This window comes from Colossoma macropomum, unplaced genomic scaffold (genome assembly GCF_904425465.1).
Source record: "Colossoma macropomum unplaced genomic scaffold, Colossoma_macropomum, whole genome shotgun sequence".
In the NCBI taxonomy this organism is placed as follows: Eukaryota; Metazoa; Chordata; class Actinopteri; order Characiformes; family Serrasalmidae; genus Colossoma; species Colossoma macropomum.
The window spans coordinates 51,530,059-51,556,312 of NW_023494792.1; the positions used below are offsets into that span (position 1 = coordinate 51,530,059).

At 39.2% G+C, this 26,254-nt stretch overlaps 2 protein-coding genes and 1 long non-coding RNA gene across 3 annotated transcripts; 2 read left to right on the plus strand and 1 right to left on the minus strand.

Moving 5' to 3' along the window:
- Window positions 1-3: 3 nt before the first annotated feature.
- On the plus strand, window positions 4-3,490 carry cdpf1 (cysteine rich DPF motif domain containing 1). Its single transcript, XM_036577530.1, has 3 exons — window positions 4-160; window positions 2,056-2,167; window positions 2,752-3,490. Exons 1-3 carry the CDS (start codon window positions 51-53, stop codon window positions 2,869-2,871), a joined length of 342 nt encoding a protein of 113 aa, XP_036433423.1. The 5' UTR covers window positions 4-50; the 3' UTR covers window positions 2,872-3,490.
- A 246-nt stretch (window positions 3,491-3,736) lies between these two features.
- Window positions 3,737-9,222, minus strand: LOC118812477. Its single transcript, XR_005007542.1, has 4 exons — window positions 9,106-9,222; window positions 8,832-8,868; window positions 6,590-6,643; window positions 3,737-5,889 (listed from the first exon to the last, which is right to left on the minus strand). It is a non-coding gene; the product is annotated as an uncharacterized LOC118812477 (long non-coding RNA).
- Window positions 7,371-10,682, plus strand: cdkn1ba (cyclin-dependent kinase inhibitor 1Ba). Its single transcript, XM_036577529.1, has 3 exons — window positions 7,371-8,249; window positions 8,773-8,919; window positions 9,641-10,682. Exons 1-2 carry the CDS (start codon window positions 7,784-7,786, stop codon window positions 8,892-8,894), a joined length of 588 nt encoding a protein of 195 aa, XP_036433422.1. The 5' UTR covers window positions 7,371-7,783; the 3' UTR covers window positions 8,895-8,919; window positions 9,641-10,682.
- The last annotated feature ends 15,572 nt before the right edge of the window (window positions 10,683-26,254 follow it).

A 26,254-nucleotide genomic window follows, 5' to 3' on the forward strand; every position in this document is an offset into this window, starting at 1 on the left:
TCCTCCCACTCAGGCAACGTGACCCGTCAACACACACCAGAAGAAATAAGATGGACTCGATCGAAGGAGCTCAGAGAGGAGTCTTCACATGCGAACTGTGTGAATTATCAAGTCCCTACACATTTTACGGGCAGAAGCCTCCAAACACCAGAGGCATTGTGTAAGTGTAACATTAGTATAAGACACCTTATAAGTAGTTTAGGTAGCGGCGATAGGAACCAGGGCTCGAACCCCTACAACACAAACACAAATACAAATGTAGGCTTTTTATTTACTGCCAAAGCCGACATCCGTTTTTAAATGTAAGTTAATATTGATGATGAAAAAACGTGGTAAACTAATAAAAATCTGTTTTCATAAGGCGCTATTTTGCCTTACAACGTCTTGCATGCATCTTCGCCTTAAAAACTATAGTGTAACGTTAAGTACCTCAGACATTAGGCAGAGTAATTGTACTAAGACCCCTTAAGTGCTATTGTGAACAGAAATAACAGTTATTTGCAGCGACATTGAGTTCTCTTGTAAAATTCATTGCATTTACGAGTTAACTTAAAACATTTGCAAGAAACCCAAAATTATTTGGAGGGAACGCAGTATCTTTTTTAAACCACGGCCTCTGTATATTTGCAGCTGTTTAATGTCACATCTTTCTGTGAGGCTGCGTTTGTCATGGATGCACGATGATATCGGAATCGTATCAGTATCGGCAGATAATTGCAGGTTTCCCGAAAGCGCCTTGCAAAAAGATGATTCTTAAATGGTTGATCGAGCATCTCAGTGAACACTCTCTCTACCAGTTATAATGATCCTAACACAAAGATGCCTTTGGGAAACTTTGGCCCAGACCTGTGGATTTTTAACTGATATTTGATTGTGTGTTTGCTGCACTCTGGAAGAGAAAAATGTTAATGTGACTCTGGGCTCCTTCGCTAAAATGTCAGCATTATATTCGTTCTACTGTATTTGTAACCCTCTAAAAATAACTTGTTTTTCCCATCATACTGATTCAGGCAGATGTAGTCCATAATATCTTCATTTTATAAACTACATATCAGCACAGGAAAATATGTACATGAAAAACATAGATATCATCATGGGCCCACCTTTCTCTTTTTGGTGCATGCCTGGCTTTTGAAGCTTTTAGAGGCATATAAGCCCATCGAATGTCTGGTTCCTATCACTACTGCTGTGAATAATTCTGACTCAGTACATTTTCTCTAGGATGAAGCATTTCACGTCAAACCACTCTGAACGAGAATTTACATTTTAAAGGTTTAATTTGGCCAGAATTCCTCCTAGAGGAACAGTTGTACTGAAGAGGCCGGGCATTTAACCAGCGCTAATGTTCAGTAGTGTAATTACACCTAGACCTAGTAGTATCAGAAAGAGCCTTCATTTACCTTTACAATACACTAGTACCTGAAAACATACAAACGCTTTAAGACAGTGTTCTAAGATATTAGAACTTAGGACAAATATTAGCACCTGCATTCATACATATTGGTGGAACGTGTGGTGATATTTTCTTATGACAAATTTAATCATCGTGCTACACAACATGCTTTTCTGAGTATATTGTGAGGACGTAAACACTGACCAACTGATTATTTTTTATTAAATTATTTTTATTAAAAAGAGCACAATTAATCTAGTTTAAATGATTTTATTGCAGTGCGGAATGTGAAGTGTTGAATGAAAATCATTGTGAGGTTTTCATTATTTGTTTTTAAATGTAGCACTAGTAGTGCATTATGGCTGGGTGTCCAAATATCGTGACACATATTGTATATCCTGAAAATTTCTTTAAGTATTGTGATATATTTTTACCATATTTCCCACCCCTATTCACACCATTGTTTTTGAAGGGGCAGCCTTTCCCTATATGTTTTTACTTACCATAAGTAACCCTACCATACTGTTACGGTAGGGTCACTGCCTTGTTGTTCTAGTCAGGACTCATACATAGAAAGCTGCTAGTAAGTTGTCACTATCTCTATTTACCTGCCTCCCTGTTTAACACGTGTGCACACTCCTTGTTTGTGTTCTGCTCCTCAGGCTACTGGAGGAATGCTATGGTATGCGCGATCCCTTCAGTCCAGAGAAAGAGAAATTCCTTGTGTTGGGGTCTGAGTGTTGTGTGTGTAACAAGACTGTGTGTGTTGGCACGGTAAGCACTAAAGAGCTTCCTTCACTCAAGTGGTTACCTACCTACTTGCTGTAGATATCAAGTTATTTTAATTCTAAATATCTTAACAAAACATTAACAAAATCACTGATAACCCTTCTTTTCAGGATGTATTGCATTATACATATTTGTTATCTGTATCTATTTATTTTATTCAGCCTTGTTTGTATAATTTTATCAACATTGTCACTAATTCTTCACCTGAATATTTTGAACTACGAAGCTTCAGAATGGAGGTGGGCGATACACAATATGTATCATAATGTTTGTTTTCTGGGGCTTGACAAGTTGCAACGGACTTATCGAGCCTCAGTAGTGCCACTTTTTATTTGATAAATTTGATTTCTGTTCAACATTTCATATATTTCCCTGCATTAAATCCAATTAAGCAGGCCTAATTATGCTTAGACAAGCAGTGTTCTTTAAGTGTTGATGATGTCCATGATATGCTGAGAAAAAGCATATTGTGAAGTAGTTTTTCAATCTAAACATAAAATATTGACATATTGCTCACTAACACTGCAGAATCAGTCTTGAACATGTTATTTATGCCTTTCTTAAACCAGGAGTGCAGCCTCTTCTACACCAAACGCTTCTGCCTACCATGTGTGAGGGAACACCTGGACCAGTTTCCAGAGCAGATTCAAACAGAGCTGGCCAAGAAAAAATCTGCTCAGAAAACTTGATGTCCATCTCCTATTCTGTGGACAAAGGGCATTTTGGATGTAATGGATATAAACGCTGACCTGATCTCTTATGCCCCTTTTTTGTGGGGCTGAATTGGATCATGATTTTGGGGGTATTGAGCCAAACTTGCGTGACTCCGGAAGATGAATTATAGTGGACATGCAGGCAAACGTGCAAGACATCGTGTTTGTGGTGGTTCAGTGGATACGGCTTTGACTATGTTGGTACGGCTTCAAGTTTCAAGCTGTTTGTTTTTCCAAAGAGGAAGCCCCTGAAAAGTAGGACCCTCTTATAGAAGGTATCTGAATTATTTGGAGCCTGGTTTGAGGCATGGGGAACTGAGAAGTGGCTTGGTTTTCCACTGAATCACAAACCTGTACAGCAGTCCTGGCCTGAAGATGCTGTAGGATGTTTGAAGTACTGAGTGAATTCTTGTCACTGTTGGAAAAAGGAACTTTTTCCTTAAATCTAATCTAAGATTGGGAAGTCTTAGCATCTCAGTACTTCTGGCACAAAAATCTAAATCTGTCACAGTGTGACATCAAACAATTACTGAGAGATTGATATTAAACATGTTAAATGCAAAGAATTAAAGCTGAATACCTGAATTTTTGAAAACGAGTGTGAAGATTTGTGTTTATTCTTCTGCTTGATGTCAAATTCAACCATGAAATATTTTTGAGGTTCTCTACGAACCCCATTCCCGTTTCTTTATTTAAAGGTGCAGTGTGTAAGAGTGGGATCTATTAGCAATTATGGAATCTCTTGAGTGCCTTTTGTTTTTTTACGTTCAAACGGCAGCTTGAATTTGGTGGCGCTGTAGCACCAGTTGAAAGATGTAGAAAAAAAGAAGAATCAGTGGTTGCTGCCAGCGCTGGCTAACCATTTTGTGTTGTAAGAAGTTTAAGAACCCAAATTTTGACAAATGGAGGATCACAGTTACTATTTAGCACAAAAAAGCAAAGAAAGGTGAATGCTTGTCGTCAAAGAAGCGAATACATGACAGCCACTGTAAGTTCTACTACACGCTTGAAAAGGGAGGGGTATTTAGTAGGCTGCAATCTGCAACCTTACCACTAGATGTCTAAATCTTACCCACTGCACCTTTAATGACACGAGTCACTTAAGAAACTACGATTGGCCCAAACAGCATTTTACATGCTTTGAATGCTCGCTGGTGTTTTTGAACAAATACTCGAATACTCATTCTCAGCACTTCCCCTAAAAATTAGAACGTTTACATTCATAATTAACGATAATTTGGATTGTTTGTTTTCTTAATCAAACTATTCCAGTTTTCAGTTTGTAAAGAGGAGTGTGGCTGTGTTCAGCCTTTAGCCAACCTTACTTGGGTATGACATAATTCTGTAGCCTAACATCACATCCAGTGTAAAGCAATGTAAAGTGACATTTTTTTTTGGTTTTATAATACAATGTTTTGCTCAAAACAGTGATAAATAAGCCCCTAACTCTGAAAATTCTATAAGAGTGTTCTATTAAACTAATAATTATAAGTCGATTATTCAGGTCGGCCCTATGAGACACCAAATTTTCCTCAAAAATTTGACTCTTTTGAAAGAGTTTTATGTCGTGTGTAAACATTATTAAAGTTTCCAAACATACCTTTCACTCTGTTGACATACAGAACATACAGAACCAGCTACTTCATTAAGTACACCTCCTGTATACATTCTTTTTTCATTTTATCAGGACTGTAGTCCATCCGTGTCTATGCATACTTCGTTGGTTCCCTTTAACCCTGTTCTTCAATGGTCAGAACCTTCACTGGGTCACCATAGAGCAGGTATAATTTTGGTGGCTGGCAGCACTGCTGTTTCTGATCCACTCATAACAGCTGACCATACACTAACACACCACCACCACATCACTGTGACTGCAGTGCTGATAATGATCCACCACACAATTAATAACTGTTCCGTGGTGGTCCTGTGGGGGTCCTGACCACAGAAGAACAGGGTGAAAGGGGGCTAACAAAGTAATTGGAGAAACAGGCGAACTACAGTCTGTAATTGTAGAAATACAAAGTGCACCTGTATGATGGACAACGAGTGCAGACAGTGGCCGGTCAGTGTATATAGAAGTTGGGCTGCAAAAACACATTGTTACATTGTTTTTGTAATGTGACAAAACCAACTCAGTTACGCTAAAGTTTACAAAGAGTGCTGAAATGACTGCTTTTTAAATGAGGCACAGTATAAGATCATCAGAAAACTTACATATTTCAGTCTTAAAGACATAGATATAATATAAAAATGAAAATGTTGTAAAAATTAATTATAAGTGTTTTGGTACATAAACAAATGTTAGTGAGCCTCAGGGAAGAAAATTAAATACAAGAAAATGAAAGATGGGCCCATTTAAACCATACTGGAGTGACATTTCAAATAAAATGGACTTGATTGGGGCCTTGAACAAAACTGGTAGAGACATTTCAAAGACTGGCTTCATTGTCCCAAATCATTACTACTTGTTTTTCCAGATAGCAGTCTGACAGGTAATTTAAGGGGCCCACATCCTACATTATTCTTAAATTTTATTTTTTTCCCTGAGTGCGTAACGTTTGTGAGGGTTTATGCACCAAAAACCCACATGACTAGGGACTGTGTGACACACTGTCACACTTTAACAGTGTTTACACACCACATCAACCCCTTTTATTCAAAAAAAAAAATTCATACCCCTCTAGCCTATGCTTGGCATTGGACGTTGACCTTGGGCTCGTGTGCGGCCGCTCCAGAGCATCCTGCTGTGTTGCCAGTGCTATGGAGACTATACAAGCTGAGTGTGCATTTGAATTTCTGTGTGAAAAGTGAGTGCACCTTAATGCAGAAGGGGTGTCCACAAACTTTTGAACATAGTGTGTGTAGAGCAAACCGCAATTAGATTTAGCTTAGTGTGTGCTGCATCTTCAGTTTCAACCACTAGAGGTCAGTAAAAGCATTTGTGTTGACTCTCATGACCCTTTAAATTCTTTCTTGGGCAGAACCACCAGATACCTGTTTACAGACGGAAAAGGAAATCAAAATGTTATCATACGATTCAAGGAAGCCTTGATGAAGAGGTATTAATATATTTTACACCTCTTAAGTGTGACAGAATTATGATTATATTATACTTTAAAATTATACTTTGTAACATTGACTACCTGCTAGCTGTATGCACTATTAGCCAGCTAAAGTCATGAAATGGATACAGGCCTATCTAACTTATCTACCTTCAAATCATCTGCTATACCATTGCACCTGTTTTTACTATTGTTTTTATTCTCTTACATCATGTTCTGTGTATATTACCAAGAATTATGCACATTGTGGGCCTGTGTCATTGTGAACTGTATATTTTCATGTGAATTGATTATATGCATTTGACTATACTATCTGTATTATTATAGCCTACATCTGTATTATTATGTTATTATATGTTATTATATTATATGTATTATATATTACAATGTTATAACATTCCATGTTGTGTGTTATTATGTAAATGTTACAAAAATACCCATATCCACCACATCCTTTATCACAAATGGCTCAAAATCCCCATAACAGAAAAGGATTAAAGGATGAGCCTAAATGATAAGATATAATTTACCACTGTGCCATTCTGAACTGCAGGCTTTTTGTAGGAAAGAGAGAAAAAAATGCAGCACTAAAGAAGGACAACTGATATGAGTAAGGGATCTGAACTACTTACTGATGGTGGCAAAGTCTGCCAAAGATAAGGGCATTGCCAACTATGACCTCAGTCCTGCGAAAAAAAAAAAGATAGCAAATTTAATCACACTTTAACACACCTCACTAAACCATGACCTAAATCTTCCTGATCATAAAAGATTAAAAACAAAACAAAAAAAAACAAACTAACTAAACAGAAACTGCTGGACCTTCATGTATATTTTTATGTTTATTTTGGGTGCGCGATGAATACTTTCCTGAGCTCTCTCTTTCAAATGATGGTACTTTCATTTAAAATCGTGCATGTTTGTGAACAAAGGAACCTACTTTTTACTCAGTTAGACTTGTAGTGATTTACAATTAGTTCCTTTTGTGTATAACTTCACAATTTAATTTTTGTTACTCACACCTCGCACTGCAGAGCTTTAGCATTTATTTCAGGCCTAAAAATACTGGACATACTGGGAAGCTCGAGTACACTTCTGGACACTTTTTCAACTGATACTTTTGCCAACAAGTTGTTTTAGGCAGCTTTTTGTACTCTTACTCTTTTCAATCTTTAACTCCTTCTATTTTCAGTATCTGAACTGAAGTAACGACACGTAAGTCTGGATTAAGGCTGCTTTACCCACTTTGGCTGTTTGGATGCAGAAGCCGCGGAGCCGTGTGCTCTGTAGTGCACTATGTAGGGAGCAGGGAGCCATTTGAGATCCGGCCCTCGTTCCCTTTAAGAAATGGGCGGCGGCGGCGAACCAATGAAAGTGCTCTGTTTAAATAGCCGTCGCTGTCAGTCCCTCTTCTTTCCACTTGCTTTTACTTGTGATCGCCATATTGGGCGCTCGAATGGTTTTGCCTGGTTTTCTCTCGGAATTACTACGAGACCGGAGCAGATAGGAGTGTCCTGTCCACGGCTGCACATTTTTTTTTGCGATTCCAGCCACACCGTCTTCTCTTTTCTTTTCGTTTACCCTTTCTTATCCCCCTCTCTCTCAATTTTAAATGCTCGTTTTTTTGGCATGCTTGCTCTTCTCCTGCACGTTCGCGATTCGCTCTACTTTGACGGGAGCCTCGTTCACGTTGCGTGTTGTTTGTAGTCGTCGTCGGCGTTTGCCTCCATAGCACGACTTCTTGGTGTTGTTGTTTTGTCACACTTTTTTCCCTCTTTTTTTGTTCGGGACAGATTTTTTTTTTTTTTCATTTTCATGTAGGAAAAATGTCTGACGTGCGCCTGTCTAACGGAAGCCCCCCGCTGGAGAGGGTGGACGCGAGACTCGCGGACCACACGAGGCCGCCGGTGTGCAGGAACCTGTTCGGGGGTGGAGGCGCCGCGGACGCGGCGGAGCTCCGGCGGGACTGCGCGGAGCAGCTGCGGGAGATGGCGCGGGCTCAGCGGGACAAGTGGAACTTCGACTTCGCGCGGGACGAGCCGCTCTCCCCCGGCCAGTACGAGTGGGAGGCGGTGGACGGCAGAAGCGTGCCGGACTTTTACAGCAGGCCTCCGCGGGGAGCGGAGCCCGAGCGGACCACCGAGCGAGCTCCAGCGCGGAGCAGCCCGAGTCCGCCTAACCCGAGTCTGGAGAACGGAGCTGCTGTAGGAGGAGGAGATGGAGGAGCGGAGAACACGGCTGCTCGCCCGGACCGCAGGGAAACGAGGAAAAGACCCTCCACAGAGCAGCAGGGTAACTCAAATGCAACTTAAATGCAAGGGGAGGCGGGGGGCGTTGGACTTTGGTAACCGGCTCTGCTGCACCGAAGTGGGCTTAGACTAAACCTGCAGCACGCTGGCTGCTCCGTGCTTGATGCTGCTGATGCTTGCAGCCATTTTGCGTCCCCCTGCAGTAAAAGGAAAACAGCCCGTGCATCGCGTGGCTGATGTTGCTCACTTTGACCATTTATTTAAGTTATTTGCTGCAGTTTTACATTTTTCCTCCAGTGCTCGTTATAAGCAAATGCTGCAGACTATACGAGGGTGAAGGTGGCTTCCTATTCGCCCTCTTCTTGTTCAGATTTCCCCGTTCCACCTTAAATGGTGCAGCAGTTACACTCTGAGGCGCTAGAACTGCACCATTTAAGGTGGAACGGGGATATTCTGACAAGAAGAGACTTCAGCTTCGTGCATTCAAGGCTGATGAATTGATGAACCAATGAACTGCTGCGCGTCCCAAGCAGCTAACAGCCTCTTTCCTTTTTCGTTTAAATCAGATGGTGCAAGTCAGAGTAAAAGAGCGAACAGTGATGCGGAGGAAGCGGAGGAAACGAACCACTGTCCAGACGAGTCCCCTTCAGTAGAGCAGACACCTGTAAAAAAACATCCCAACACGTAAGGCAAGCGAGGCCTTGGGAGCAAAGGTGAGTAACGTTACTGTCGGTCTATGCACAGCGTAGCGCATTAAACACTGCGCAGCTATACAGGAACAGCCTCATATCTGCGCTGCACAGTCATTTACCTGCGCTTAGCTGACTCAAAACAAGCGCACAAAAGCAGCCAACGGGCAGCTGCTTTATCAGATCAGACCTGGAACTACGTTTAGGTACCTTTTCTGTTCCAAGTGCAGTCGGAAGTGTGGCTTATGGTCAGTGGTCAGATGAAATGTTCTCGTAGGAAGAGTGGAGTAATAACGTGAGCTGTGCTAGAGTGACTTTTACGTTGTAAACAAAATGCCTGTGGAGTGAACAACAGTGTAGTAAAGACGTCACGAACACCCTGGGTGTGTATGTGTTTGGGGAGGGAGGGGGGGCGTTGAAGGGGTGAGGGTGGTGCAGGATCACACACTGCAGCCTCACACACGCACGTCCCTATAATGACTTTGTCGTTTCTTTACGTTACTCCAGATCACCTTTGAAAATAGGCTTTTTCATTTGCTTCATGGTCTTATATGAGTCTTATGACACCCACATAACATTTACTGCAGGATTACAGTTCATCGCAGTGATCCAGGTTTAGCATGTTTATGGGGTCTTTCGTCTCAGTGTCCGAAGCAAGTGGAGCCAATCGCATGTGTGTATTGTGTCACCGTGTTGGTCTTTTCCTTTATAGCTAAATAGACGTTTGTCCTTCTGTTCCCTGCAGAGATGAAGAATGTGTTTCTCCATCAAAACCTTCGAGAGCTTTATGAAGTAAACAGGGACAGCAATGCAAGAAAAAAAAGCGCATCGTCTTTTCTAAGGATGTGCGAGGCAGTAGAAGCACTGAATTTTTACACTAAAGTTTTGGCACTCAACAAAATACATTTGCCTCAAAAGCAGACAATGTAGCAGCGTGCAATTGGTGGGTTTTTTTTTTTATTATTTTACTTTTTTTTGTTTTTCTTGTTGCTCAGTCTTTACTACCTATGTATATATTCTCATTTTATATGTAGCACATTTGAAATATAACATTATGATGGAAAGAAAATCATTTATAATAGTGTGAATAATGACTTGAAGAATTGCTGTGCAGTTTTCAAAACGACTCCCAATAATACTCCCTCTCTGAAAAGGCATGTCTGCTCATGTTTAGGTAACCTCGGACCTTATGTCTCAACATTGTGAGGGTTTTGTTCATCAGTCAGATCAATTTTAAAGTCATCATGCATCAGTTCTGCACTCTGTAAGTCACGGGCCTCCAGTGATAACCCAGAAAGTTCACCATTTGAAAGAGACCTGGAGCCCGATTAGATGCTACACAAAGGTTGTGTTTTTGGTATTAGCAATAATACCACAGAGGTGCACTGGTACTTGATTGTATGATGTTGATTTAAAACTAATGCCAAAGTTACAACAGGGATATTCCTTTTTCAAGGGTGTGGTTATACGGTTCTGATAGCGTTTCTCAGTATTATTATATCCCTGGGTTATTCCACTATTTTAACCGAGATTGTTTTGGAAATTGCTCATGAATGACAAAACCTACTGAGTAAATAATAATTTAAGAACGGAAAAGTGAAATGAACAGTTAATTTTCTTTTAGTCATCTTTGTGTATTTCTCTTGCATCGCTGTGTAGCAAAGTTTTTAGATATATTTTTTTAAACACTGGGCCATATATTTTTAAAACTGCAGTAGTCCATGTATCTGGTCCTTTGCCACCACACAACGGCAGTCATGTTGAACATGATGTGCCACTATGTCCCAGCATAAAAAAAACCTACAGAAAAGACGTTACACTGCATGTGTGTAAAACTTTGAAGTGTACCTGTGTATATTGCTTTGTAAAAACACTGAGGAAATTATACTAACTTATTTATGTTAAGCTTTTTTGTTGTGTATGACTATCCAAAGTGGCATTTGTGCTTTTTTTTTTTTAACTTTTACTTTTTATAATGTTTATTATGTTCCAGAATTTGTGCAAGGTTGCAAACTGAGCCTATTAAAAATGATGTGGATTTTCTATTGCTTGTTTAAAGAGATGATTAAAAAAATCATGAACACTCTAAACTGTGTCTATCTGAATATACATACAGGAAAAGCGCTATGCATATTGTCTGACTTACACAGGTAAATATTACATTTCATTTACTCACTTTACAATGAGACTAAGCAAACTTTGCACTCAGACAGAGTACACCGGGTTAAGGCCCATTAATGATCAATACACAAACATTTCCTATCCAATCGCCTACTGTGTAAATAAGACCCTGAAATATTTTTGGATTTCACATCTAAATGTGCTGAGAATATCCTGGAGTTTGTTTTTTTTTCGTAGTAAAGGTTTCTGATGCACATTCAAATACAGTGCGTGTAATAAGAAACCAAGCTAAACATGCTCCCTTTTTCCACTTCACTCCTAAATCTTTTTTTTTAATGGACTTTTCCAATGAGTAAAGCTGTGATTAATAAACATGCATGGTTCTGTCGTACTGTACAGCGTGACTTTGGATTTAAAGAGAGAACTTTAGACCATTTAAAACATTTTATCAGTGTTTTGTGCATATTTACAAAGCTGAAGTTAGCTTCTTATTCAGGTTTTCCGTTCCACCTTAAATGGTGCAGCAGTTACATTGGCGCCTGAATGGAATTTAAGGTGGAACGGAAAATTCGAACAACTCAGCCGCGGCGTTTATTGCTCCAGTCACATTTGTCTACTACTACCAGCACCGTAATAGCCGTAAAGCTGCTTACGAGATATAATAATCTGTCTTCAGTCAGAGATTCGCGTCGTTTTCATCGTCGAGGCTCTTTATTTACGACATGTCTTGACCTTTTGTAATAAGACAAAGTCTACAGATCGGCTCTTTCGTCAAAAACATCATTCATACACGGTTTATGGATTTCTTCTCGGTCGCCATTCAGATAAAAAAAAACTTTCCCCACTCCTGAGGAAAAACAAGGACACGTCCCATGAAGTAGAAAAAGAAGACGAAGAAAAAAAAAACACAACACGATAAGATACTGACATTCGACTCGTCCAATCAGGAAAACGCTGAGAAAAGCACACCACTTACTGTAGCCACTCAGATCGCCTTTCACTGCAATATCAGCGCAGAGTAAACTTGAGTGCTGTTTTGTTTTCCACCTGTATTCGTACACGGCCCGCCCCGCCGCGTTACGATTGGCTCCCGCCTATTCGCGTTCTGTGCTTGGATTGGCTAGTGAGTTGTACTCGCATGCAGTCCACCTATCGGCTCGTTGCATTTTCGATGAACGATAATCATATGTAAATAAACGTACCTCCATCATTGTGAACGGTCACAAAATATGCGAATTTATGTTTTTTTGCCTTTGGCGACATGTTTATGCATCTCACGGTGAACTATACTGTCATCATTGTGCTGTTAATAGTAGGAAATACGTCTGGTTCAGTGTAGACAAAACACTGAGACCACAATAGTTGTAACGTTAATGGTCTCAAGTTTCCTACCATCGTTTTTATCAAATACCCGTTAACTTATATTAATCACAACTGTATTACAGAAATCGCCGAAAAAACACTCTATCGGTGAACTACAAGCGAGCATGACCTACTAACCAATCTCCGCGGAGAATAGGCGGGTCTTGTCGGAATACGGGTGGGGAAAAAAACATGGTGTACATGGTGTTCTTTTCGTAAAAGCTGCACAGCGTCGAGCTGGCACGAATGGTCAGGATTTCTGTTTTTTTGCTGATGCTTGCAAGCCCTGTGACGGTCTATGTAGAGAGGTAGCGGCGTATCGGAGACGTTCAAACCCGAAATAACCCCTCTAAAAGCTGGCTAACTCTAGCATGATGAAATCAAAGCTCGTATTGCAGCAGCCAGCGGTTAATATGAAACGCATTAACGCTAAAGTCAACCATGAATATAAGCTGTAACTGCACGTACACGTAGCAGCTTAGCTTTGTCGACCATGCCTCGCAGTCTACAACTTTTATCATTTTTATAAATTTTCATTATTTTTTAAACACATTCCATCCCCACACAGTGTAACAAAACAGAATTTAAATGACTGTAATGGAATGTGAGGCTGTGCAGCAGCTAAGAGCAGCCGTGCATGTATTCTTCCGCAGGGATCTATGTCTGCTGTGTAGTTCATCTCACACTTAATAGCTCTGCTTATTAATAAGGTGTTGAAGTTGTGATAGAAGAGTGGGAGCCGTGGCTCTGTCTCTGGTGTAGAGTAACACAGCCCTCGATCACTATGGCACAAGTATAGGAGCTGTTCTGAGTTCTGAGAGGAGACAGCTGTGTGGTGGAAGTGGTTGTTCCATTTCTGACAAATGCAGGACAATACATAACTACTTAACTTAGATGCCAAGCAGGGAAATAACCTTCATAACCTCAATGCTGGAAAGAGTCCTGAAGTAAAATTAATATCACTCTGCACGAATTTATGTGCAGAGTGAGTAAGTACCTAAATAGCACCCATATGGAAATCATATATGCGCACATATATCATAAAGGGTCAGGTATATATTTCAAAATATATGTGGTATGTGTTTATCAAATATTAGAGAAGTACGCATAATTTATGGATCATACATATGTGTGAATGCATCCCAGTACAGTATTATTGTTATTACATTAACTGTTTGCTTTTAAATATTAAATTATTTAAACGTGTGGGAAGAATACTCATATTTCATGTTTTAATGATTTTTTTTTTTTGCATAGCTTACAAACTCCATGTTTTTAAAGTTCAGTCATGCAGCTGCAGCATCATTACATTATGAACTACTTGGAAGAAATAAAGGAGGTGAATGCCTAAATATTGTTATTTTACAAGATACATTGTATTTGCTGAATTTAACATATTATTTGTGGTCTTTAATCCAGGGTTTACCAGATACATTGCACACTTTGTTTTTAATGCAAGTTGAAAGCGAAAAAATCTAAATGAAATACACCAGCAGCATAAATTCAGTAAAAAAACACCTTATGTAACAAATCTAGTATATATGAGTAATACCATTCATATATGAAGAATGTTTTCTGTCATATATTTGACATATCATACATATAGACATATCGTCGCTGTCCAATGAAAAACATGTATCTCCATTTTTTGCGATTTTTACTTTTCTGCATCAATTTAGCTCAGCAGCTGTCCTTTACACTGTGTGAAATTTCATGATGAATGGACCAATAGAAATGCTCTAAAATTGCTTAGAATTAAATTTCTTTCCATTAACTTACATTAAAAGTTAACAGCATTTGCCTTCTTCTGTGAAGTTACTATTTTGGAGATACTTGTTTTTCTATGGACAGCGACGATATGTTTGTATATATTGATAAATGGATAAAATACATGTCCCATATTTGAAAATGGCCAATTCCAAATAAATTGGCTTGCTCATATGTGACAAGTTCAATATAAGGGACATCCATATATGCTAATAAATGTCATATACTTGAAATCTGTATTTTGCCACATATCCATATGGGCATAGCAACTTTTTTTGGTAAATGCATGGGATAATTCATTTATTGTAAGTAACATCTAGGCTTGGTTGATGGAAAAATATTTGAATTACTGTCATATTTAACATTTAACATTTAACATTTAACATTTAGTCTTTAGTCTCAAAAAGACTAGGGCTATGCAGACATCTGGGCCCCCTTTTTCCCTTTAGTACTTCAGCTCTTGTTACAAAACTATCAGTGCATCATACCACGGTATGAGGCCAAGGGGTCAATATGATGTCATGCAGTGTTCATAGAAGTTGTTCTTTTTACACTGATCTGAGATCTGTTTTCAGTTTTTCTTTTTCTTTTAAAGACTCAGAGCACAGCAGTAGAATAACTGTTGGACATGTAAGTTGTTACTTGTACATTAAGCAGCTAGAACTGACAGTTAGCAGTGCACATACCACTCAAGTAACAATCAGAAGGTTAGTGTTTTAGGGTAAATTCTACCAATTTTTCAAAATTTCTGCAAATTCAGTCTTTGAGATGTAAGCAGGCATTCAGAGTGGTTTGACCAGTGACCTACATGTGTCTTCTGAGTTGATGGTAAAATAGTGGAGTTTTCTTTGGGTACTATTTTGCCTTACAACAACCTGCATTTACCTCTCTGCCATGAATGTATTTAAAAAGTACATTTAGGTTAAAAACTTTATCTCAGAACTGTTGTAAAATTATGTCTCAAGTATTAAGTAGTGTATTTGTAACCATTTCTTGTTGTAGCTTTCTGTGATGTTCCTTTTGGAGGCATTAAACACTGTGGATATCAGGTTCCTATCACCACCACTGTGAGTAATTCTGATGTGGCAAGTTTATCCAGAACAGCCCATTTCACATCAAACCACCCTGAATGACTTTGTTTACTCAATGATTTAATTATGCAGAAATTTTGAAAAATGGAATTCCCATCTAAACATAATTTATTGTGACATTTTGATTGTGACACGCCTGTTATCAGCATACAGAACTTGTACATGTACATGTACACATAGTCATCCTCATGGAAAACAGGTGCAAGTGCAAAACTGTGGAATGGATGCCCAATTCTCAAATCATTTCATTTTTAGATACTGCAGTGATAACATTACTCTAACCACTAATAGCTGTATGTATGATGACCATTTACTCTGCAATATGATCCAGTGTTGCACCAAGCCACTGCAGTTCCTGTAGATCATGTAGTATGCATGATATAGGGAACACTGTACATTATGAGTGGTGTTCAAAATGCAGGAATTCACAAATAAAGTAAAGGACGCAACAGCTTCAACTGTGTTCAACTGAAGGAAATCATTTTCGTATTATTATTTGATGGGAATTTATCTAACATTTGCACAGTACAATTTAAAGTATGTTAATCTTTGTGCACATACAAGCTATACCACTCAGCCATAACATTAAAACCACTTCCTTGTCTCTATGCTAATTGTCCATTTTATCAGCTCCACTATCCATATAGGTGCACTTTGTAGTTCTACAATTACAGACTGTAGTCCATCTGTTTCTCTGCATACTTTGTTAGCCCCCTTTTAACCTGTTCTTCAATGGCCAGGACGACCACAGGACCACAACAGAGCAGGTACTATCTGGGTGGTGGATCATTCTCAGCACTGCAGTGACACTGATGTTATGGTGGCGTGTTAGCATGTTGCACTGGTATAAGTGGATCAGACACAGCAGTGCTGCTGGAGTTTTTAAACACCTCAGTGTCACTGCTGGACTGAGAATAGTCCACCAACCAAAAATATATATATGAAGGACTAGATGATGACCAACACAAACTGTGCAGCAACAGATGAGCTATCGTCTCTGACTTTACATCTACAAGGTGGACCAACAAGGCAGAAGTTTCTAATAGAGTAGGCAGTGAGTGGACACAGTTTTTAAAAATTCCAGCAGCACTGCTGTGTCTGATCCACTCGTACTAGCGCAACACACACCAGCACCACATCAGTGTCACTACAGTGCTAATGAAAACTAACCTAGCGAGCATAACTGCGCCATCAAGCCTGTGGTTCATTTATTCGTCCATCTGTTTGTTTGTTCATCTGTCCTTTCATTTCTATGTCTGTCCTTTTGTCCATTTGTTTGTCTGGCCAGCATTCCCTGGATGCATGTCCAGCAGTAAAGTGAATAAGAACCTTGCTTTCTTTAGGACACTGCCATATAAAATTGGATAATGTTTTCAGACAGTCATGGACACATTGGGTCTACAATGTTGCCTGTATATGTAGAGCCCATTTCACTCATCTCTTCCCACTTGTGCTGTTGTGTATAGTTCTGCTTCATTGGCGTAGCAGGCGGGGAGTGTTGGACTGGGGGCTGTCAATCATCTTCCCTGGGCCTTCCAACTTGTTTACATTACTCAAACGTAAATGTGTTAGGCTATAATTCTTTTACAAACCATCACAGCATTCAGATAAATATGTAAAAAAGTTCATTCCACTGGCATGCTTACATTTTGTTATGCACACCACCATTGAGCTACAACACTTAATGCAGTCATATACTTAATGCAGCTATATTTACAAGACTCGACACAGTGCAGTGCATCAAACTATAATCTACCTTTTCACCAGCCTTGACTGAACTGGGGATGGGTTGTGTGTGGGAGGGGGACTTGGCTAAACCATTAGCTGACCAGCATTACCAATGTTTTCCAGAGAAGCATTAGGTAATGACATCATTTCAGATGAACTACAGTCTTGTCAGGAGAGTAGTTATGCAAGGCTCTGATCAGTCATCTCCATTCAATCGACACAATCAGAGACTCCACTTAAAATTTAAAGGTACAGTCCATATTACTTCAAGTGTTGAGTTTGATCTTCAGTGTTTTCTTCATAGGCCAGCTTTATTACATTATGAACTGAGCAAGATCACATTTGCCAGTGTAAATGCTGTTAGCTTAAAAAAACATCACGTTTGTTTCCTCAAGTTGACGTAACTGAACACCAAGGCTAATATTTTCAGTATCGAGATGCTTCAAAGAAGCGATTAAGGTTTATCCAGTTGAAAGCCAACCTCTGTTACTTAAGTGTAGCAGGTAGTGGCCATGGATATTCAGATGGTAACTATTAGGTCTACAATTTACACGCATCAAGACCTGGCTAATGATCATAACAGATGTCTAAAGTAGGATCAGATACACAAAAATGTCCTCAAAACATGCTCCAAAACATAAGTGATGGCAGGAGAACAGTCATCAGGGTCCAGTTTCCCAAAGGCATCCCAGTGGTGTCATCTTTACTATTAGAGGAATTGTTTAAAGTCAAATTCTGTCTCAGATCGTATGATCTTGATCTTATGTGTTACAGCGCTTTTGGGAAATGTACCCTAGGACAGCTGTGGATGGAGAGAAATGACACAACGGCCAAGTTGCCTGACCCCACAGCTCCAGAACAAAGCAACAACTCAATTTTTGACATCAGAATTAAGGCCAAACGAGGTACCTCCCCACGCTTCTTAAGTGGATGACCTCATAATGCAATAGAATAAAACCAACCGGAACATTCTGTGCCAGCTATGACCTCACAAAGAGGGACAGCAATGTGTTTGCTGGTTCATTCACCTTTGCAGACCTCTTTTGTGTTACTTCATTAGAGCACTCAAACAGTTCCAGGCCAAGAAGTACCAGTCCAGGAGATCTGCTCGTTTATTGGAGGAAGAGCATAATGGCATATCTCCTCACACAACAGCGAAGAGCAGCCTGGCCAAAATTTCCCCGAACTCTTTCAAAGTAACACCACATTTCCAGGACTAAATTAGCAGACGGCTAATTTAACAACACGGCAGATAACGGGAAGAGAGTGATCGTAAAATTGGAAAATGTTTACAGCTGACCCTATTAATAGATATTTTGCACAGGACCAAATATGACCTCACATTTGGCTTCCCCACTGGGAAAGGAACATTCGCAAATGTCTGTCTTATTTTGGAAATGCAACTTCCCATCTGTTTTGTGTTGTTATTAATCTGAGTGATTTTTATGAGGCAGAATAAAGCTTTTTATTTTCCACCTCTGCCTGCCCAGTGGTCATGTGCTTTGGCTGTCCTCAGCTTGACGAGAAACCTGCACCAGCCGTGGAGTGAAACCAACTCTGGCTGGTAGTTGTGCTTAGCTGGCCCAAAACCTATGCAAACGAAGGATGTAAACAACCTCTTTTGCCAATGGGACTTTTTATGCGTTTTGGCTTCCCGAGCCTGGTGTCTTGCTGTGAACTCCACAAGCATGTTTCTGGTTTGCTCCATGTCTTGGTCTCACAGGGTCAACTAGAATATCTTTTTTCCTCCTCTTTCTTTTCTCCCTCTGTTCTGATCACATGGATTACATTCTTTCATCTCACCCCATGTCTTGATGACAAAAGTATGTGCGTGTGTGTGCATGTGTGTGGAGGGGTCATGGTTTGAATAACAACAATCAGCTCTCAAAGTGACCCATGCTCCTGCTAATCACACACAGGCACGTCTGTTTTCTTCATACAGAAAGGAGAAGGCAGTTGTGTGCCATGTTATGCTGCAGTACTGGTTAGGGTTCATACATTTAGAAGGCATTCTCTGAGATTTAGACACAGTAACACTTCCATTAATGGATAGCAATATGATACTGGATAGCAAAACAATAACATAACAAGAGCAATATGGATAGAGAATAAGATTTTACAATTAGTATACAAAATTGAATATAAAGAAAAAATAAATCAACCTGTCATTGGACAGAAGATTTTATATTACCAATGACAACTAATGATTACTGTTAGTAGCCCATCACAGTAACAATGAGAAACAGATCTATGGAAATCAGCCAATGTTACCAGTGAAGACCAGTGACTACTGTTAGGAGTGTATCACAGTGAAAATGTGAGTTACAGCCGTGAACATCAAGGACTATTGTTAGAGGCCTCTCATGATGATATGTCAGTATGAATATGAGAAGAACTCAGTGTATTGTAAGGCAGGTGAAACAATGTCTGTGATTAAATAGTTTGAGTCTGTGCAGGCAGCAGTATCATCAGGAGGGTCAGTGGCATGCAGGAGAGGCTTACTGCACAGCATTGGCGTGGAATTTAACTGGCAACCAATGTAGTCTTGATGAAACTGGGCTGATATGGTCAAACTTTCTTGCTCTTGTGAGGATTTTGGCTGCAGCATTTTGGAGTAGCTGAAGTTTGTTACAGCTTTTGCTGGAACATCCAAACAGCAGAGCATTACAGTCATCCAACCTTGAGGTGATAAAGGCCTGAACTAGTTTTTACGTATCCTGTAGAGACAATGCATTTCTTAACTTGGCAATATTTTGAAGATGAAAAAAAGCTATTACAGAAATATTGCTTATATGTGCATCAAAGGACAGATCAGGATCAATCATGACGGCAAGGTTTTTCACAGATGTACCTGATGCAGCTAAGGAGCTATTAAGATTAAATTAGGCAGTTTATTTCTACTAGCTGTTTTGTCCAAGTTGAATAGTAGGAAGTTACATGACATATAGTCTTTTATGTCTTTTACACAGTTCTCAATCCTATTAAATTGAAATTTTTCATCTGGTTTGGCCAGTAAATACAATTGTGTGTCATCAGCCTAGCTGTAGAAATTGATACCATGTTTAGTGATAACAGTACCCAGTGGTAGCATATGTAATGTAAATGACAGAGGTCCTAAAACAGAGCCTTGTGGAACACCAAACTTTATCTTTGTTCGAACAGCTGATTCACCATTTACATTTGCAAACTGGTAGCAACCAGTCAGATAAGATCTGAACCAGGAAAGCGCTATTCCTGTTACTCCTACAAGGTTTTCTAGTCAATCTAGTATGATAGTGTGGTCTATCTAATCAAATTCCACACTAAGATCAAGCAGAACTAGCAAAGATACATTTCCTTGGCCAGAGAACAAGAAGAGGTGGTTTACAAGTGTTGTGTACCATGATGAGGCCTAAATCCAGACTGAAAATTTCCATGTATGTAATTCCTATGCAGTTGCACAACAGTTTTCTAAAAGTCTTTGTTATAAAGGTGAGATTTGAGACTGAGAGTTCTATAATTTGATAGCTTGCAGGGATCAAGATGAGGTTTCTTAATCAGAGGTTTAATTACTCTGTTTGGTGTAGTAAGGTAAAGGATCCTGGCCTCTTTACAGTAGTTACACTCTACTCAAGATAAGGATTGGCTTTGTAGGGCAGCAGATATGTAGAGGTTAACTGTGTGTTTTGAATTTGTTGCCTAATGGTTTCAATCTTATTATTGAAAAAAATCATGAAATCATTGCTGCTGTAGAAACCAATGCTAGGAGAAATACACAAGCCCTACCATTCTTCAGGCCTAATCCTGTGTTTCTGTGAGGCATAGAGCATCAAAATTATAATCAGTTATGATTTTATTTATGACAGCCCTAGATATAATGTATTTGTTAAGCAGTCCTAGTTTTAGACCAAAGGTATTCCAATTGCTAATTGGTTAAGTTAGTCTGGTATTTATTATATTAGAAGAACAAATGATTTGGGGGACAGACTCAATTGGGTGGAACCTTTGTGGTGTCTTAAGGCAGTTAGCAAATGGTTGGTTTAGCCAGTCTGTCTGCTGCCTGGCCTTGGCCCTGGTTTGTCTAATTGTCCGACATTAATGGCTAAGAGACTACATGCTATGCTACAAAAAATGAGAGCAGCACCCTCCCACAAGGGGTGGATACCATCCCGACTCAAAAGACCAAGCTTCTCGCAAAAGTAGACCAATGGTCTACAAAGCCCACTTTGTTTTCTGAACACCACTTGGACAACTAGCAGTTTAGCGATCATTACCTGCTGTATATTTTGTCGCCACGTTGAACTGGGATGGGGCTAGAGCATACAGACATTGTCTTGGCTAATTTACACACCTCTTTAAAGCTATTTTTAGTTATTTCTGACTTCCACAGATGAACAGATGAATGACAACACTACAAAAACCTAAGGTTAGCTAACAGCTTCAGGTTCCCTCAAATGTCCGGTGCCCTGGCTCCCGGTATACAGCTAACTGCTGCCTCTGGCGCCCCTAAAGGGGAAGCTATTTTCACGTGCTGTAAAACAGAATCACCTATAACCAGAGCACTTTCAACAGGTAACTCAGAGGGTGTCTCACTAAGTGAGACAAATCTGTTAGACACATGAATGGGAGAGGAGTAGTTCTCGCGCTGGGAAGCCTTAGTGTTAGCTTTGGCTTTGTGACTATGCCACAGAGATGCCACCCATTCACTGCGCTGTGAAGGCTCTGCTGCCAAAGTTTAGACTGTGCTAACTCTCCCTGAGGCAACCGTACCTTCTAACAGTGATTCTGAGCACTGCTTACTCTTTTCTAATTTCCAGATGCACAGCTCTTTGACTTTTCACAACACTTTACACAAGTTAAGTTAGCAATGCTAATGTCATTACTGATGGAGAAAGAGGCATAGCTAAACATGTTGTACTCAGAGCAAAGCGAAAGATCACATCTGGCTGGCTTGCCATAGTGATGCTTACATTGCTTTGTCAGCTGATTTGTGTACTTTTCAAATGTGTTTCGAGGTTCCAATGAGAGAAAAAATAACCTCTGAAAAACAGGAACTATGTCACTGCATCATTGCTACTCTGTGTACATATGTGATTTGCCTTATGGTTTTATCCTGACGTCCCCAATTGCTTCAGATAGAGAACAAGAGAACAGGCTTTTAAATGTCCATTCCCATAACTACATACATATTTGTTGCATCAGAAATACGAAATAATTATTTGCCTCAGTTTTAATGAGTTAAAACTTCTCAGTCTCACTACTCAGTTAAAACTGTCACATTGTTTCTGGGGTCTCTGTTCACTGAAGTCACTGAATGATGGGATATATGTATGACTACGACCTTTCTTGAGGTCAAAGAGTTTTCAGGGCTGTAAGTAACTACAACTTTTTACTGAATGGCGAGTGGCCAAGGACCAGCATTTCTGGAAAATGCAAGTTGCCTTACAGGAAGTGTTTCTTTGTTCTAGGCAACCAGGGAAGATGCCCAAGAGAAGACAAGAAGAACAAGAAACACAGGGCCTGGTTCAGCTATGCTGCTGACCTGCTATGTAATCATCACATGCCAAATGAAATCCTTTCTGCCATAAAGCACAAATGCAAATGTTGTCAAAGTTGCACTGAATTCAAACCAACATATTTCCATATTGTCAATGTAGGAACAAAACTGTATCTTCAAAATTGTAAGTTTACAGGAGAAGGAAAAACATCCATATGTAAGTTACTGTAAAGAGACTTTAATTCCAAGCAGGTTTGTATGTCTGTTGTTTCATTCATCATGACATTTTCACACAATGCAAAGGGCAGCTGGTATGTCAAAAAATGACAAACGACAAAAATGGAGACAGTGAGTGTGTTTACATGCACTTAATAATCTGATAACTGCAGAACGGCTTTTTTTTAAAAAAACATCACACCACTTTACCTGAAAATATGAACAAACATCATCTAGAAGATGAAGAATATTTAAATCCTTCATTTCACGTCTGTTTTTACACATGCGCAGACTGAGAAATCCGAAAGAAATCTGAGTAAGTGTATACATGCACTGAGAAATCTGATTATTGAGCTGAAATCCAGCTCTGTTTATTGGATTTTTTAATCGGATTTCTAGACCTTACTCCGAACTAAGAAATCAGGTTATGCTGTTTACATGACCATTTGAACAATCAGATACCTGCAGAAATCTGATTATGATTGGATTACTGAGTGCATCTAAACACACTCAGTGACAATACGCTTCTGCTCAGCCTAAAGAAGTCTAGCCTGCAAATTCACACTTAAGTTATAAGGAGTGTTTCAGCCTGAACTGCTTTTTGAATGAGGCATAATGCAAGCAGCCAAAGAGAACAGAGCTCATTTACATACATCACTCTTAAAGACACAGTAACAAAAGAAGTCATGCTAAATTTGAAGAAAAAAAGAGAGGCTGGAAAATGTTGAGTAAAAATAAATTATGAGTGTTTTTTTTCTCACATAAAAAGAAATGTAAATATCATAAGTGGATAAAGAAAAAAAATATAATAAAGTCCTTTTAAATAGTTCTTGGTTTTGATGTACAAGAAAAACTTTCAGTTGGTACAGAGCTTGCATTAGGTAGAGGTACTTTTAAAAGATTCTGCATACTGTCTCATTCACAAAAAGAGAACAATACAATGAAACGTCATTTAGAGAACCAAAGGTTTTGGCATCACTGTCTGGCATCACTCCAAATAAAAACCTTTTTTGGCACCTTTATTTTTAAAGGTGTAAGTGTTGCAGCCCACATGCTGAGTTGTTTTTTCACAGGACATGATGCATGTTGCATCAATTTAGCACTGAGTTTGCAGTGGCCACTCTGAGCTATATGATACTCCATGTGTTATAGTGTTTTATTAAAAGGATTAGCAAGTCCAGTCTTCTTGCCCTTCTTCAGGGTCCCCTGCATCTGTATCTACAGTTCTTTTTAAAACTCCTAGGGTTCACATCTTTCTTTGTTCATCTGCAAAGCTTGCATGCAGCAGAGCTGCCACCTACACCACTGGAATATTTAATGAGTTCTGCAAAATATGACAGGTGGGAGTAAGAAGAGATAGACAGACAGATAACTCTACCAGCTTACCCTTTTAACCAGCCCAGAACTGCTCTCATGAGACTGTGATTCAGTATCAACTCATGTTTGCTTTCATGACGTGCGAATTCCTCCTGAATCCAGCTAGCGTTAACAGGTTTTCAAAGTAGATATTTGAGTAGAGGGGCCAGTAAAAAGGTTCTATATTTAATCTGTCTGCTAACCCCATTCCCCCCGACCTTCCCCAAAAGACCCACACATGCACCCAAACATACACACAGAAGTCTTTACACTGCAAAGACATCTCATTCCATCACAAAGAGGCACCACGCCCACAGTGACCACAGAGAGACTTACAGACTTTGTAGAGCAGAGCAAACACCTACATTTACAGCCTGCTGTCTGTCTGAGGCTGCAAAGCTACAGCTCAAGTGCTACACCCAGCGCGCACTATCAACGGCTCACTTTTGAATGAAAACAAGTCAGCCTGTCAGCGAATCAGTGCTCTGCAAGTCTAAGTCAAACCAGCCATTCTGAATCCATAGAAGAGGAAAGATCAGATAAGCATGTGGACTTTGAATTTGAACCACAAAGTAAAGGTACATTTGTTACAACATAAAACCACCAAAGATGTGCAAAAAACAAAATTTTAAACTGAAAGAAAATGTCCTATTTTCTTTGTTCTGTAATGTGGGCCTAGTGGTGTAATGAGAGGTGAAGACTTCTGTATAAACTTATGATGACCACAGTAGGGCTGTCGTTTTCACCACATTAAACTTAAATGCCATCTCAATAAATGGGCACTGATTAGCTGGCAGTTTGCATGATAATAATAATGTATATTTCAAATGATCTTACAGTAAGAAACAGAACCTTACTGGATGATAATCTAGACAGACGATTATCATCTGCAGAATTATTGCAATAAACAATACCATCATGATCCAACTTCAGTTCCAAAGTAGTACATGTTGTAGTTACACAGGCTTACATCTTGCCTGATGGTAATATAATTACCGTATAATTACCAAATGGGCGAGCTATAAATATTACTTGATCATTTATCATGATAACTATACTCCACGTAGGCGGCAGTTAACACTGTTAACACCTAATGATTATTGGTGTTTGTTTGGCTGGAAACCAAAATATTGCCAAACTGGCATGCTGACTCCCTTCTTCAGGACAAGCTTGTACATTTTACTCTCTGGACAGTAGATCCCACAGGCCAGAGTTTCTTTGTTTCATTTGCATGTGCAGCATTCTTTACCAGACTGAAAATTTATGTCATAATCTTACATCATATTAAAAAAATATGTGCAATAAATCAGATGTTTTAAAATATATGTTCTGAATATATTTAACTGTGCCAGTTTTGAATATTTAACTGTATGACATTATTTGTACATATATGTCTATATATTGAATTACATGGACATATGTAGATAGCTTTTTTATTTTCTTTTGCAAACTTTTTTTAAAAAATTATTGAAAATGCCAGCTGTGCTTACACTGTGTCAACATTTTATGATGAATGGATCAAAAGAAATGCTCCAAAACACAAATTTTATAGGTGGATCTCAAGAAGAAACAAGTAAAATACAAGAAAAATGTAGGATATGGGCTCTTTAAATTATTGCAATACTTATTTAATACCAATAATCAGCTCAGGGCTAATGGACACACCCATTTACAGGCGTTTTTGCCATGTTTTTTTTCCAAATTACTAGTTTATTTTTTCCTACTAAAATAGTTTGGAATCTTTACATGTATGGTTTGTTATTGTTCAGTTAATTTCATTATTATTTGGTCTTTTTAAAAATGTATAACCTGATGAGTCCTTAAAATACAAGGTAGATTATTCAATTACTAATACAATTGATTGTGCCAGGCCTAGACCACAGCAAATCTCTAATAGGAGAGTCCACACAATGGCTATCTTGGCAACGCCCCTGGCAGTTATTTCCAGTCATACAAGACCAGGCTCCAACAGTGAAGGCACTCAAGTGAAATAAATCAAAACCATTTCAACATCTTCCTGTACCAAGTCTTGATGGACGGGTTCAGAAAATCACTTGTCATGCAAAAGTAAGCATGACACATGCATAAAACAGTCACCCTGAAATCAAAATGAACCTTTTTTACTGTATTTATTCATGTCCCTGCTCATATTAAGCACAACTCATTATAGCATACCACTTAAAGGATAACATTCTTGTTTTCTTGTGACCTTTAATCAAAATCAAATGACTTCTGCCCACCT